This window comes from Cricetulus griseus, chromosome 3 (assembly GCF_003668045.3).
Source record: "Cricetulus griseus strain 17A/GY chromosome 3, alternate assembly CriGri-PICRH-1.0, whole genome shotgun sequence".
Taxonomy (NCBI): Eukaryota; Metazoa; Chordata; class Mammalia; order Rodentia; family Cricetidae; genus Cricetulus; species Cricetulus griseus.
The window spans coordinates 141,866,643-141,883,109 of NC_048596.1; the positions used below are offsets into that span (position 1 = coordinate 141,866,643).

A 16,467-nucleotide genomic window follows, 5' to 3' on the forward strand; every position below is an offset into this window, starting at 1 on the left:
CTAATCCATGACAGTTTCTGCATAATCCACCTGTGTTGCTGGCCTCTCCACTCTTCTCCTTTGGGATTCCATGCTGAGTGAAGAGACCAGAGACTTCAGTGTGGACAATGTAGGGGACCAGGTCCAGCAGTTCACCTTCCTTGAGCCTGGTGATAGGCTGTAAGTGTGACTGAGAGAGAGACAGACACCCAGACCACAGGACCCAGCTGTGGAAGCTAGCCTTCTTTCTTGATGGCTGTTCTTAGCTGTCATGTTGACTACATCTGGTATTAAGCCAAGTGGCTGGGCACTGCTGTGAGGGATTTTTCTTAATTGATTTACTTAAGGTGGAAAGACCCACCCTAAACCCAGATCTTTTGAGGTGGGGAGATCTACCTTAAATCTAGGCCATGCCTTCTGGTGGCACTCTATAAAAGACATGGAAGAAGCACTTGCCCTTTGCCTGCTCTCACTCTGCCTGGCAAGTTCATCCCTTCACTGGTATCAGAGTCTACTTCTTTGGGATTTTAGTGTATATTGAAGACCAGCTGAGACATCCAGCCTCGTGTACTGAACAAATATTGGTCTCTTGGACTTTCTGTCAGACAGCCCATTGTTGGAATAGTCAGACCATAGACTATATAACCTGTAATCCACTCTAATAAATCCAGTGCATGTGTGTGCACTTACATTCTACCAGTTCTGTTTCTCTAGAGAACTCTGACTAATACACTCCCTCAGCTGCTACATTTGAAAGCTCTAGCATTGCAAGTAGCTGTCAGTACCTATGAGCTCCCTGCCTAGATACCAAGCCTTAAGACCCCCATCTTATCTCCCAGCAGTAGTAATCTAAGATTCAGCCTTGTGTCTCTGCCCTCCTCACACCTCTGCTTTGTCCTAGGAGCAACACTCACCTGAGGAAGATGAAGCAGATCCCAAGAAGCAGGAATTTGATAGCTGCCTCTCCCATTGCCACTAGCACCACCTCTGCCAGGGTACCTGATTTCCCTAAAGAAAGGTGGGTGGACCTGAATTTATCGATAATCCCAGGCAGAGACCTCCCTCTCTCAGTAGCACATAGATATAGTCCTTTAAATCTTCCTGCATCCCAGACCTGAGACCTCATTAGCCCAAGCCTCCCTGACTCCCTCACCATGTTGCCAACAATATATCAGAAAAAAAAACCACTTTCTTTCATAATTAAAGCTTCTGTCACAGAGGCATGGTGACCATCTATAATATTACTACTCAGAAGGATGAAGCAATAGGATTATGGGTTCAAAGCCAGCATGGGTTACCTAGCAAGATTCTGCATCAAAAATTAAAACCAACAACTGCCATTGAAAATATCAAGGAATTACAGATCTAGGGGGCATATTTGCATATTGTGGTAATGGGCTGTTGTCAAGCACATAAAAAGAACTCTTTAAAAATTTTATGTTTTTATTTGCCTGTGTGTATGTATTGGCACACATGAGTGCCTGGTGTTCTCTGAAGTCAAAGGAGGCTGTCAGATCCCCTAGAACTGGAGTTACAGACAGCTATGAACCACCATGTGGGTGATAGGAACTGAGCCCATGTGGTCTGAAAGAGAAGCCAATGCTCTCAACCACTGAGCCATCTCTCCAGCCTCCAGAAAAGAACTCTTACAGCTTGAAATTACAAAGAACTCAAATGCCTTTAATCTCAGCCCCTAGGACAGAGGCAGATTTCATATTTATCTCTATCTCTGTCTATGTCTCTATCTCTGTCTCTATTGCTCTCTCTCTCTCTCTCTCTCTCTCTCTCTCTCTCTCTCTCTCTCTCTCTCTCTCTCTGACTTGAGGCCAGCCTGGTAACATAGTGAGGCCCTTCCTCAAAAAAATAGAGTATGAAGGTCTGAAGGTCTGAACACTCCAGCTCATAACTGTTATAGGATTTTTAACTAGTACTTTTCAGAAAATAATGGCCAAGAAGAGACAAGGTTGCTCAATGGCCTGTGACTCACCTGGTTAACATCTAGCTAACAATCTGGTTAAGCCAGATTGAATGACCAGTGAGCCTGACGTCATCTCCCCAGCAGTGGAATTATAAGCACATGCCACAATACCAACTCCCTTCCTCCCTCTCTCCCTCTGTCCCTCCATTCCTCACTCCTTTCCCCCTTCTTCCCTCCCAGCTTCTGTATGTGTGTGTGTCTGAAATGTGGGTTTTGGGAATTGAACTCAGTTCCTGCAAGGCAAGCCCTTTACTCACTGAGCTATCTCCCTGTCCCTACATTTTCTTTGTCTTTATGTCTGGTCAAAGTGCATAAATAAGCAATACCAAACTTCTCCTGATATTGATGAATACGCAAAAGATTCCCAGGGACAGGGGGTGGGTCATTGCTCATCCTAGGATCAGTCCACAGGACCCAAATGAAAACAAACAAAAAGGGTTTGCTCCACCTGACTTGGTGGAAGTATACACTCTCCTAGCTCCCTGCTGGGAATGTTCTGCTGTTCGGCAGCCATGAAGAAACACTTGGTCATCATTCTTTGTATTAGAAAGACACCAGATCCAGATGCAATTTGTATTGGGGAATTAGTAATTCAGACAGATAGAAAGACTGACAGACAGATTGACAGACATACATACAAAACTACTCACCACACATTGCTTTTGGCAGAGTGATATCAATGAGATGGCTGCCCAATAGTATAAAATGTCCACAGAACTGGATCCAACCAGTGTGAACCAGAGTCATGGAGAACAGAAACCATTAGGCTACTGATATCCTGAGTCCTCTCAGGCTACATGTGGACAAACAATAGATTAGCACTGTGTGTACTCATTGGTCTGTCCTGAGAAGGGGACTAACTTCTGTGAATGTTTACCCATAACGCTGTGTCTCCTGCATGCACCATAAGATCCAAGCTGACATACACAAGTGTTAGAGTGTGTGATTCTGTTTTGTGAATGCTGGCCTATCCCTGTAATGACCCTAGAGTGCCCCAGAAGCCCAAAAGGATCAAGGAATAGGTGGGGACAGGTGCTGTGACACTTGAATGTACTGTGGATGAGAAAGGTCATTAGTTTTCTAAGAAGGGGGTTTTTGAGTTCAGGATAAGGAAGGACGAACCTTGCTCTAAGCTACAGAGATCCTGTTCCTGCAACACAAGATGACTCCCCCTACCTGGGCCAGCTCCTCTAGTGGCGTGGGTTGCGGTATTCTGTGCAGTATCTTGGAAAAACAAAAACAGAAAACAAAACAAAAAACTTGACATCTCAGGTTTCAGCACCATTCCCCACAACTGTCCAGAAAGCGTAGAATTCGAGAGGTATGGGGACTGTGTCTATCTTAGTCCCCAATCCAACTATGATCCATCACACAGTCACCATGAACCCCAGCACTGGGTTGAACTCACAGGTGACATTGATCTGGACAGCCTTTTGAACAGTTACACCAGCTCCAGGGAAGGTCACTTGACAGACGAGGTTAGTGCCATGGTCCTGTAGCCTAGGTGTGAGGGTCAGAACTGAAGAAAGGGTGGTCCTAGGGCCCAGGGATGTGAGGGCAGCTGACATCCAGGAAAAGATGGGAGGTGTCCCCTTTTCACAGGCCCAGGGCACAGAACATGTCACGTTGCTAGGATGGCCAAGCTCCAGAGTCTGTGGGATGTCGATGTTGGGGGTGTGATTGAGGGCTGGTGAGGAGAAAAAGATGCAGGATCAGGACAGGGGAGAAGTACAGCCACTGAGAAGCCCAGGTTTGGATCCAGCTCCTCCATTACCCTACTCCATCCCCAGTGACTCTCAGGCTATGACCCCAGCCCTGCTTTGTGGCATCCATGAGCTTCCTCTGTGGTCAACATGGAACCAGTACTTTACCTGTCACATTCAGAAAGAGCTGATCTTTGTAGTAATTCCACTTAAAGGTATCACTTTCCGTTCTGAAGAAGTAATAACCGCTGTCACTCCTCTGTGCATCTCTGATGTCCAGTGAGCAGTCATTGATCCTTGGGTCCCCAAAGAGATGGAATTGGCTGTGAGTCTCCTGCATTGTTTTGTCTGGGTTGTTTGTAGCCACTGGAAAATCAAGGTCTGTATTCGATCCTGCACGGAACCAGTAGCCGAAGACGGTGGTGTTAAAACTTGGGTTCTTGAAAAGACTAAAGAATGTGCAGGGCACGAAGACACACAGACCCTCCTGCACTGTCACAAGTGTGGACTGCAATTCCACCTTGAATGTCTCATACATAAACATGGACTCTGCATGGAGAAGAAAGTAGTTTTCAGATGCCCACCCACACACCCAGAGCAGTAGCAACAGCATCCCTGCCCAAGGCCTGGGCTCCTGTGAGTGAGCAAAGAGAGGACTCCAGCAGGCAAAGCTTTATAGGAACTGGGAAAGCTGCAGAGAATCAAGAGCTTTCAACTCACAGAAGAGGAACCAAGGACTGCAGGTGGCCTGAGTCTTCCTGTCTGCAGAGAACATAGGAAAACCCAGCAACCAGATGTCAAAGAGACCTGAGCGACCCAGGCAGAGAGGAACAGAGAAGGAGGACTGTGAAGATAGCTCAGTCTGCAAAGTGTTGATTGAACAAACACAAGGACCTAAATTCAGATTCACAGCACGTACAAAAATATGGGCATGACAGTGCATGTCCGTAAATCCCAGTGTTGGGGAGGAAGAGACAGGAGGATCCCTAGAGTTTGTCAACCAGCCATTCTACCTGACTTTGTTATCTCCAGATTCAGTGAGAGACTCTCAAAAAACGAGGTTTAGAAACTGGAGAGATGCCTCAGTGGTTTAAAGCACTTATTGCTCTTGCAGTAGACCCATGTTCAATTCCCAGGACCAATTTGGTGTCCCACAGCCATCCACAACTCCAAGGAATTTGACATCCTCTTCTGACCTGCACTAGGCATGCAGGTGGTGCATACATATACATCCAGGCAAAACACGCATAAACATAAAATAAAATAATAAATCTTCAAAAAAATTGATGAGGCAGAGAATAGTTGAGGAGGACACCTGACATATGCACACACATGCACACAGGAAGGAAGGAAGGAAGGAAAAAGGATGGATGGAGAGAGAGAGAGAGGGAGGGAGGAAGGAAGTAAAGAAGTAAGGAAAAAAGGGAGAGAGGGCACTAGGGAGGGAAGGAAGGAGGGAATAAAGGAAGGAAGGGAGGAGTAGAGAAGGTTAGAGAGCAAGTTGTGAGGGACTTCCCTACAGCACCGGGGTTGATCCAGACAGAGGGGTGACTCTAAGACCTTTCCTTAGTCTAAGGCCTCTCCTTAGGAGGAAGATCTCAGATGAAATGAAGCCAGACTCTGTTGAGTTTGCCCACTCATTTTTCCAGGAAGTATACAGTGAGCTTTGGACTTTGCAGAACTAGACACAAGAAGGGAAACTTGTGTCTACCCCCCCACCCCACCCCAGCGCCACCTGCCTTGCAGGAGTCTCAGCCTCTCCATACACTGGTGCTGCTGTCTTCAAAGCTGCTGGCACTGGCGAGCTCTCCACCTGCCATGGAGGTATATATTTGTAAAGCATGAACTGGGAATTGTTTCTCTCAAATCTAATGGACTAATTCCCAAGGTGCCAATGACAGTAGCACCGTCAACGTGACACAATAAGAGAACATGAGTTCTCAACAGTACAGGATAAACAGCTTCTCATGGTGTGGTGTGGTGTGGTGTGGTGTGGATAACAGCCACGGCTAAGTCCTCACCTTGAACATCAGCACTTGCTTCAAATCTCAGATCTGTATCTCCCAGTTAGATGTCCATCAGAAGGCACTGCAGTGTCAGATAGAATAAGCGGATTGTTAGAAAAGATTCAATTTTTGGTTCAATTCCTATGGTTTCCTGTGTCATAGAATCTAATGTTACCAATATATATATTTTTTAGAAATTTATTTGCTGGGTGTGATGGTGTATACTTTTAATGCCAGCACTCAGTGGCAGAGGAAGACGGATCTCTGTGAGTTGAATGAGCCTGGTCTACATAGTGAGTTCTAGACCAGCCAGGATTATATAGTGAGATACTGTCTCAAAAATATTTTTATTAATTCTGAGAATTTCATAGAATGTATTTTGATCATATATATACCCCTACCCCTACTTCCCTATCTACCCACCTTTGTGTTCCCATTTTAATTAAAACACATTGAGTTCAGTTTGTGTTACCCATATGCTCTTGGGTTTGTGACCCTCCACTGGGGTGTGGTCAACCTACCAGGAGCCATACCCTTAAAGAAAACTGACTCTCCCTATCCCAGCAGCTATCAGTTGCCAACGGCTCTTCAACTAGGGGGCAGGATGTCATGCCCACCTCTCCTCTCCATGCTGGGAATTGGTCTGACTTGAGTTTGCACGGGTCTTATACATGCTATCACAACCACTATGAGTTCATATGTATACCTGCCTGGGTGTGTACAGAGGACACTGCTTCCTGGTGGTCATTCGCTGCCTCTGGCTCTTAATTCTTTCTAGTCTTTCTTCTGAATTGATTCATGATCCTTGGGAGGTGGAGTGAGGTATAGATGTCTGTGCACAGTTAAGCATGCTGAGTTTTATTCTCTGTAATTTTTATATGCAATTATCTCTTTGTTGTTGAATAGTATCTCATTTTCTAAATTCAGAATTGTTTCTATTTGCTTATAAATTGCTTAATTAAAAGTTCTTAATATGCTGTGGACACAGTCACATATTTTTAGATGTCTTCTCATGTATGTAATGTTTCATCCTCTTAACCCTTTTTCATGACAGTAAGAAGACACTGCTAACTCAACATTCTTGTTGTATGCAAGGAAACACATGATATGCCCAGGAGGAAGAAGAAAACAAAGATTATGAAGGAGGCTGGTTCAGACAGACAAGCATCCTAGTGAGATGGCACTGGGTACTGCAGCCCAAAGAAACTCGGACACCATTGCCTAGAACCTGTAATGTTTCCTTTCTCCTATGAATGGTCTTGGTAAATGTGACTGAGTGAAGGATTTTGCCCATTGGGGACCATCCTGCATGTGACTCCAGAGGCAGAGATGGGAGTAATGGATAGGGGACAACAGCCTCCAACAAGTGGATAAGCAAAGGGGTGGACAGTCCCTCTGATCTCTTCAGGGGCAGCCACCCTAGGAACATAGTACTTGGCACCAAAGAACATGACTTTGGATTTCCAACCTCTTTAACCACAAGAGAAGAAGCATCTGTGTTTCAGACACCTGCTGTGTGTGGTTGTTTGGGGCTATGAAAGCTTCATGAGAAGGAAGCTACTGAGTAGCTCTGAGAGACCTCAGGGAAGGAAGGGGGCAAACCTCCCCCCAAGTGACAGTCTCTGTGTTCTGGTGTCTAAAAACTTTCTTAATTGTTTATGTTGATTCTACAAAATGAAGTGTTTCAGAATCACATTTCCCTTCTAATACATCATGTATCTACAGTCATACCTCTGTGAACACACCATATCGAAGTACAGCTTAGGGGTACCTTTTCCACATCCACTCCCATCATTACCTTCTCCTATCTTTCATTTTCCTTTCCACGAACCCCCTTCTGTCTTAGTCAGAGTTCTCTAGAGTGAGATAACTTATATACTGAATCTCTCTATATATAGAAAGAGGATTTATTAGAATGACTTACAGCTACAGTATGGGAGAAATTGTACCATGTATTAGATGCTGATTCGAAGCATATACCACCTTCTGGAGAACCCTGCCCCAGCCCTCCAGGCTGATGGCACCTAATTAGCAATGAAACGGTGTCTTCAAAAGGCCATTCTGTCTTCTTATCAGGCCACTGCTTCAGGATTATGGGCAACATGGTAAGACCAGTGGACTTCATGATCATGAGCCTACTGTCAAACTTCTCTGGCTGTAAAGTGAGTTTCATGGTCAGAAGAATAAGTATCTACTGTGGTAAGGACAAAGTACTTTCCATGGAGGAAGCAGTCCAATGTAGTCAACCTGCCACCAGGATGCTGGCTGGTCACCCTGGGGAATGGTGCCATATCTGAGGCTCAATGTTGGTTTCTGTTGTTGGCAGGTCTGGTACTTAGCAGCATCTGTAGCCAGGTCAGCCTTGGTGAGTGGCAGTCATGTTGTCAAGCCTAGGCAAGACCCCTCCATCCCTTTCATCATGGCCTCTTTGATCATGGACCCATTGGGTAATGACAGGAATGGCTGGGGAAAGAGGTTGACTGTCACAGAATGGGTTCTCCTCAGCTGAAGTCACCTTTTGATGAGTATTTACATAAGTATCATCACATCTTTTATCCATTTGGAAACAACACACATCTGGTCATTTCTCCTTTCCTCCCAAAAGATATGATTATGTGTATTGCCTAAAGTTCTGCCCACTATGAAGGTTTCCCTTTGCCAGTGTCTTTCAGCATTGTCCCAGAAGGAGTTGTAATGCTGCAGCTGTCCACTTCTGGATAGTGCCTGGATAACATGCAGAACCATCAGCAAACCATGCCCTAGTCTTCTCTTTCTCAATAGGGCATATCCCATGACACTATAGGTGCATTATTGGCAGCAGACAGTGTTGTAACAGGAGTAGAAAACACAGGTATTTGGGAAGACTTCTTCATGTAACTTGCTTGTGACTTGAGGACCTGCTCAGGTCCAATCATGTAATTACCACTTGCATTCGATAATGGATTGCTGCTGTGCAATGACTTGGTGGGTCAGATAACACCCAGTTTATGATGGGCAGTCCACATTGCATGGTAACTTGGTAACCCACTGTCAAATGTTCAGTTTCTACTAAGGACCAATAGCTGGCCAAGAAATGTCTCTCAAAGGGAAAATAATTATCTGCAGATGATGGTAGAACCTTGTTCCAAAATCCTAAGGTTTCTTTTGTAATTCACCTATAAGGGCCTGCCAAAGGCTCCAAACAGCATCCCTATCTTCCACTGACACCTCAAGTACCATTGGATCTGCTGGATCATATGGTTCAAGTGGGACAGTAGCCTGCACAGCAGCTTGGACTTGTTGAAGAGCTTTCTCCTGTTCCAGGCCCCACAAAGCTAGCATTTTTGTGAGTCATGTGGTATATGGTACAGAAAAATACACCCAAGTGAGAAATGTTCTGTCTCTAGAATCCAAATAGGACAACTAAATGTTGGGCTTGTTTCTTGGTGGTGGGAGGAGTCAGTTGCAAAAACTTATCCTTTACCTTAGAAGGAATATCTCTGCATACCCCACACTACTTGGAATGCTAAGAATTTCACTGAGGTAGAAGGCCCTTGAATTTCAGTTGGATTTATCTTCTATCCTCTGATATGCATATGTGTTACCAATGAGTCCAAAGTGGTTGCTGTCTCCTGCTCACTTGGTCCAATCATCATAATGTCTTTGATAAAGTGTACCGATGTGGTATCTTGTGAAGAGACAGATAATCAAGATCCCTTTTAACTAAGTTATGACACAGGGCAGGAGAGTGAATATATCCCGGAGATAAAAAACTATAAAGGTATATTGCTCCCCTTGCCAACTGAAAGCAAATTGTTTCTGGTGGTCTTTAAGGTAAGTAACAAGAAGAAGGCATTTGGTAAATCAATAGCTGCAAACCCTGTACTAGGAGATGTGTTAATTTGCTCAAGTAAGGACACAACATATGGTACAGCAGCTGCAATTTGACTCATTACTTGATTGAATTTTTGATAGTCTCCTGTCGCTCTCCATGATCAATCTGCTGTACTGGCCAAGGAAACAATGAGAGATCTACTATGAGTTGGATTTCAGCCAACTCCACTAATTATCTGACCTCTAAAGTTGCCACCTTAACTGGAGGGTAACAATGTTTCTTGTAATCTCTTGGAATAAGTAGAACCAGTATCTAATAAATCTCAGAAAGTCTGATTTTTACCCTCCCCCAGTGTACAGTTACCCTTGAAAAAGGCTATAAGTCCCTCTGGAGAAGCACTGGATAAAAACTAACAGTAAAATTTTCAGGTATTTTATCAAGGTTCTTCCAGGGAAACCTGGCTATTCCTTCATTCAAAGGGTTCTGGTTCTGCAAACTGGCTCAAGTCTGGAAATTAATTCACTGGCCAAGATTCCTTTTTGCCATAAGTCAATGAAGCTTTTCTTTCATTTGAGAACTTTTCCACTTGTACAGATTCAACAAAAATGAAGTAGGCTTCTTAACTATCCCATGCCTGGAAACACCATAAATGAGTAGCCAGTACCAAAGGTCTATAGAGTCATTCCACTATAAAATTCATTTTGCCTGTGTTGACTATGGGTTAGGCCACTATGAACATTGCTTTGTCTGTACTATCTGTTATGATGGCTTCAATCACCTTGCCTTTGACAATTTAGTGTTGCCACCTGGTCCCTCAGTGCCCAATTAAATGCATTGCATTTAATTCATCCAACTGAGCAGCAGCATCTCTAATCCTAAGGTCTGGCACAAGGAAAAAGGTGACAAAAAAATTCTTCAAATGTGCTGGTGCCCGCCCCCTCACCATTTTGTGTCTTATAGGGTTAGTGAAGGGCATGTCTTCTGGGCCTTCCCACTGTGGAGGATTAGTTTTTACACAAGGTACCCACTCTAGCACTGCATTTTCCTCGAGTCTAAAAATCCCTTCATCAACATTAATCCAAGTGCCTTAGTTAGGGATTCTATTGCCGTGATGAAATACCATGACTAAAAAGCAAGTTGGGGAGGAAAGGGTTTATTTGACTTATATTTCCACACTGTAGTCCATCACTGAAAGAAGCCAGAACAGGAACTCACTCGGAGGCAGGAGCTGATGTAGAGGCCATGGAGGAGTGCTGCTTAGTGGCTTGCTCCACAGGCCTTGCTCCGCTTGTTTGCTAGCTTCCTCTCCCCCCTCCTCCCAGTTTCTCCCCACCTCCCCTCCCCTCTGGACCAAATCCCTTTCTGTCTCTCACTAGAAAAGCACAGGCTTCTAACAGATAGCAATCAAACAAGACAGAATAAAATATAATAAGGTGAAGCAAGAGCTATCATATTGAAGTTGGCTATAGCAATCTAATATGAGGAAAAGAGTCTCAAGAGCAGGCACATGAGTCAGAAAGCCACTTGGTCTCACCTACAGGTATCCCATAGAAATTCTAAGCTAATAGCTATAATATATACACAGAGGTCCTGGCGCAGACCAGTGTAGATCCTATGCTTGCTGCTTCCATCTCTGTGAGTTCATATGAATCTTTCTCAGTTGACTCAGAGGTCCTTATTCACCTGATGTCCCCCATCCCCTCTGGCTCTTACAATTTCCACAGGATTCCCTGAGTTCTGAGGGGAGGGATTTAATGTACATCTCCCATAGACTCTCTTTGCATAATGTCTGGCTGTGGGTCTCTATCTGTTCCCATTGTCTGCTAGAGGAAGCCTCTCCGATGGTGACTAGATTAAGGCACTGATCTATGAGTATAGCAGAATATCATTAGAGACTACTTTCTTATAGAACTCAGGACCACCAGCTCAGGTATAGTACCACCCACAATGAGCTGGGTACTCTCCCATCAATCACCAATTTAGAAAATGCCCTACAGGCTTGCCCAAAGCCTGATCTTATGGAGGCATTTTCTCAGTTGACGTTCCCTCCTCTCAAATGACTTTTAGTTTGTGTCACATTGACATAAAACTATCCAGTATACTAAAGAGTATCAGGCATCTCTAACTCCTTTTTGGTAGCCATTTTGACAAATACTTCTAGCCAAGCATTCAAAGAAACTTGACACTTTTTTTAAAAAACTGTGTAATCTTCCATATTAAACCTAGAATCTCCACTCAGAGGCCCATATCAATAAACTCATACTGATCCAGTTTTGTGTTCCTTCCACCATTATCCTACACTCTTAGAATCCATTCCCACACGTATTCCTGAGACTTCTGCTTAAATGTATTAGCAAACTCATTAAGCTCTTTATAGTATAGCACACTTCCTCATGGACTACACTTTCTTCCTCTCCTCTAGGAGTCTGGTTAGCCTTAAGTCTGATTATAGGTCTAGAGGTAACTATTGGTGGGTCTTGAGGGACATCAGTATTGTTTTGTCTGGCATTTCCTTCAGAGAAAGTCACTGCTGGTTCAACAGACAATGAAGAATTAATTTCCTCAGACAAAGGTGAAAAAGGCAATATTTCAGGGACTGGGGGTGTGAGTAATCTGCTGAGGGTGAAGAGACTGCTTCCTCAGGTGAGGTACACCCTTGAGAATCTGAAGGTTCAAAGTTCTCAGCTTCAATAGAGTCCTCCCTCACATCCCATCCCATGTTATAGGATTCCATTCTTTACCAACTAATGCCCTTACTTAAACTGCTAACATCCTCTGAGATTGGGGAAGGTGAGTTTGGCAGCTGAACTTTCACCTAATTCAGCTAACCTTATAATGAGGGCTTGTAAGGAGCCTTGTAACCAGGCAGGCAAAGGCCTGGCTGGAGGGAGATTAGGACAGAAGCTACAACCAGGCAGGCAAAGGCCTGGCTGAAGAAAGATTAAAGGAAAGGGAGTGTAGGCCCACTAAGCAGCCCAGCCGTTGTAGATAGGAGTGAAAATGTTTGAAGTGTGGCAAAGTGTGATTAGCATGATTTAGCAAATTATTTAAGGACCAGCTCAGAACTAGGAATTTTAGAGTGTACCATGACTGTATGTCCTGGAGCTCTCCTCCGCTAACCTAAGACAACCAGTCCATCTTGCTGAGTGCCGCCCGCCCGTTCTGAGCCCAACTCCAGGACACTGGGCCCTCAGGAGACTCGCTGGCCAGAATCCAGAGGAGTGGAAGTCCTGAGCCCCGAACCTGCTGGCCGCTGCAGGAGAGGTAACCCCTGCTGTGAGCCTATTGTCTGTGGTTCTTAGGATTGTTTGCTTATGCTTCTGTGTTGCTTTGATATAAGTGTGAAGTAAAACTTATACTCAAAACCAACTTGCTGAGTTTGTCATTCTCCCAAGTCAAAACCTGGTAAGGGCTCAAGACAGGGCTTCTGTATGAATTTCTGCAACTTGAGCTCTGTGGCTGCTGGAGAGAAGATTCTCTTCCAGGGAACACCCAGGAACTTATAGACTGTTTACGCACTTCTGGAGCAGGTCAATTTTATCACTGTGTTCATTGTTGTTCTTCACCATATTCTGAAATGCTAGAAGTTGGTTGTTATTATTATTATTATTATTATTATTATTATTATTATTATTATTTATCATGGAGCTTATTCCTGTTCTCTGTCAACTTATCCAGAGACACTTAGAGCAGCCAACCATCATTTTCCTTATGTTTCCACAAACTGTCAAGAGTTGTATACAGAGTCATCGAATCCATTGCAGCCCACAATTGGTGAATCAAAATAATCAGATGCATTTTTTGCCTTAAGTTTGTAAAAATAATTCACACCATGGGCTCTTAGTACTCTCTAAGTTCCCAGGAGAGGCTTCGGTAACTGGAGAGGCTCCTGTACATGTAGGTGTTGGCAAACTGAAAAGCCCATTTCAGATACTTAAAAGATTTAGCCTTATACCTCTAGAGCCACTGCTAGTACCAAAATCTGTATTAGTCAGCATTCTCTAGAGTAACAGAACTAATAGAATAAAACTATGTTTTTAGAAAGGACATTTATTAGAATGACTTAGAGACTTCTGTCCAGCTAATTCAGCAATGTATAGTCGTGAATAGAAAAGTCCAAGCATCCATTAGTTGTTCAGTCCACAAGGCTGGATATCTCAGCTAGTCTTCAGTATATGCTGGAATCTCGAAGAAGTAGGCTTTAATGCCACTGAAGGAATGGATTTGCTACTAAGATGGCTAGGACAAGCAGACAAAGACAAAAACTTCCTTCTTCCATGTCTTCATATACTATACAATATACATAGGCTGTCAGCAGAAGGTATGGCCCAGACTAAAGATGCGTCTTTCTGCCTCAAGATCCAGATGAAAGGCTTTTGTTTTCCTGCCTCAAATGGCTGGATTTGAAGTGGATCCTGTTATTCTTTTGAAGCTGCAGCTGCTGATATAAAGAAAGGAACAATGGATGAACAACCCACGTGGAGTTTATTTACCTGAAGCAGGGGTGATGGAGCTGGGTTGTCAGCCAACCCAAGAGGAGCCAAAGAGAGAGAGAAAGATGGAAGGCTAGACCTTTTAAAGGGAAGGCTGCACATGCGCACTGGGGTTTTGCACATGGACAGAGTCCTCACACAGGCTGTAATGCATGGCAGGCGACGTGGCGATGACTTAGCAAGTTTTCCTGTGTGTGCCCTGACTATTGTGGGGGGAGGGGAGCGGAGTCTGTCTCTTAAAGAGGTAGAGCTGATCAGCATTAAAGCCTGAACCTTTCAGACCCACCTGCTTCAAATTAAGCCCCAAATCCCTCACAGCTGTGTCCTCCATTTTTGGATTTTAGTTAATTCCAGATGTGGTCAGGTTGACAACCAAGCATAGCCATCACAGGTTGTAACCACTGAACAACAGTGACAAAAGAAAAATAATGAAGAAAGCCAAAGCATGAAGTAATGTTATAACTACTGTTAGAACACCCAAAAGGCCAATCTTGAAGTACAGATAATGGATTAAAAATTAGCTGTTATAACATTTAGGTAAAACTCAAATAAAGCCTGATTAAACAGAGCATGAAATACAAGAAATTATCTTTGTAGAATATAAAGCATCTTTCCCAGCCCCTTTCTTAAACAATAACTCATTTTTAAAAACTAAAATCCAAAGCCGGGCATTGGTGGCACACGCCTTTAATCCCAGCACTTGGGAGGCAAAGGCAGGCAGATCTCTGAGTTCAAGACCAGCCTGGTCTCCAGAGCGAGTGCCAGGATAGGCTCCAAAGCTACATAGAGAAACCCTGTCTCGAAAAACCAAAACAACAACAACAACAACAAAAACCCCCAAAAAACAAAAACTAAAATCCAGGAGACTTTATTGAAACATTGGAGACATTTAAAACATAGTTAATTTAAAATAACTAATTTCTTAGATTTGTTTAGGTCTTATGAATTAAAAGAAATTTAGACCAAGTTTGCATGTATGATTGTTTACTTTAGGGTAATTTGAATTACACTTTTCTGGGGAAATTTATTGTATAACATTTTGTGTATAATGTATGTAAAGGGGAACACAAAAACATACACTGATAACAACAATATTACATTATTGACACAGACTAATAGCTAGACCAGTGGACAAGATGAAATATAAACAATTATTAGAAATCAACAACTATGAACACTTTAAGAAGAAGTTTGAATCCAAGTGGAGCGAGTGAGTTGAGTGGTTGCATGGTCGTGTCTCAGAAACCGGCAGCCTGTGCAGCATGGCTGATCAACTAACTGAAGGGCAGATTGCAGAATTCAAAGAAGCCTTTTCACTGTTTGACAAGGAGGGTGATGGGACTATAACAATAAAGGACCACATCATGGTACTATGATGTGGTCTCTTGGGCAGAACCCTACAGAAGCAGAGCTACAGGACATGATTAATGACGTAGGTGCAGATGGTAATGGCACAATTGATTTCCCTGAATTTCTGACAATGATGGCAAGAAAAATGAAAGGTACAGATAGTGAAGAGGAGACTAGAGAAGCATTCCTCGTGTTTGATAAGGATAGCAATGGCTACATTAGCAAAGCAGAGCTTTGCCATGTGACGACAAACCTCGGAGAGAAGCTGACAGATGAAGAGGTTGATGAAATGATCAGGGAAGCAGATCTCAATGGTGACAGTCAGGTACACTATGAAGAGTTTGTACAAATGATGACAGCAAAGTGAAGACATTGTACAGAATGTGTTAAATATCTTGTAGAAAATTGTTTATTTGCCTTTTCTTTGTTTGTAACTTATCTGTAAAAGTTTTCCCCTACTGTCAAAAAAAATGCATGTATTGTAATTAGGACTTCATCCCTCCATGTTTTTTTTCCCCTTATCTTATCTTCTGTCATTGTCCTTAAACCTTATTTTAGAGAATTGATGAAGTAACATGTTGAATGTGGCATACTTTGGATATATCCAAGCCCTTCTGCATGTCTAAACTTAGAGTTGGTCAAATGAGGGAACATCTGGGTTATGCCTTTTTAAAAGCAGTTTTTAGGAACCATTGGCATGTTGTTGTTAAATATGGAGTTGTAAATGTCAACAATATGTACTGAAAAGTTGCACTATTGCAAAATGGGTGTTTTATCCAGGTACTATTTTTTTGTACTGCTGGTATTGTACCAGAAAGATTTTCTTTTATTGTCACTTGTTTTTCAAACGTTGTTTAGCCATTTAAAGGAAATCTGCTTATGGCACAATTTGCCACAAATCCATTCCAGATTGTATATTTGTTTTCCAATAAAAAATTTACAATTTACCCCCAAAAGAAGAAGTTCAAAGTTTATATTACATAGATATAGGGTAGGATATTTGTATCTCAAAGTCATAAGGTTTAACCTAAACAATGAAGTCCACTGAGAACAAAAGATAACAAAATGAAGCTTGTTATGTAGATTTAAGAAGCAATGGAGTTAGCCGGGCAATGGTGATGTATCCCTTTAATACCAGCACTTG

The 16,467-nt window shown here is 43.1% G+C and overlaps 1 protein-coding gene and 1 pseudogene across 1 annotated transcript; one reads left to right on the top strand and one right to left on the bottom strand.

Moving 5' to 3' along the window:
* On the bottom strand, positions 1-4,273 carry LOC100761955 (myeloid cell surface antigen CD33). Its single transcript, XM_035441650.1, has 4 exons — positions 3,829-4,273; positions 3,366-3,644; positions 894-987; positions 1-73 (listed from the first exon to the last, which is right to left on the bottom strand). The coding sequence occupies exons 1-4, from the start codon at positions 4,271-4,273 to the stop codon at positions 1-3; spliced, it is 891 nt and encodes a 296-aa protein (XP_035297541.1).
* A 10,909-nt stretch (positions 4,274-15,182) lies between these two features.
* On the top strand, positions 15,183-15,823 carry LOC100760503 (annotated as a pseudogene).
* The last annotated feature ends 644 nt before the right edge of the window (positions 15,824-16,467 follow it).

Excerpts from the sequence above, each read along its gene's own strand:
- LOC100761955 (XM_035441650.1), bottom strand. The coding sequence starts at position 4,273 with ATGCTGTTGCTACTGCTCTGGGTGTGTGGGTGGGCATCTGAAAACTAC. Across the intron at positions 988-3,365 it reads TGTCCAGATCAATGTCACCT|GGAAATCAGGTACCCTGGCA; the intron begins GTGAGTTCAACC and ends ACCTTTCTTTAG. Across the intron at positions 74-893 it reads ATCTGCTTCATCTTCCTCAG|CATGGAATCCCAAAGGAGAA; the intron begins GTGAGTGTTGCT and ends CTCTTCACTCAG.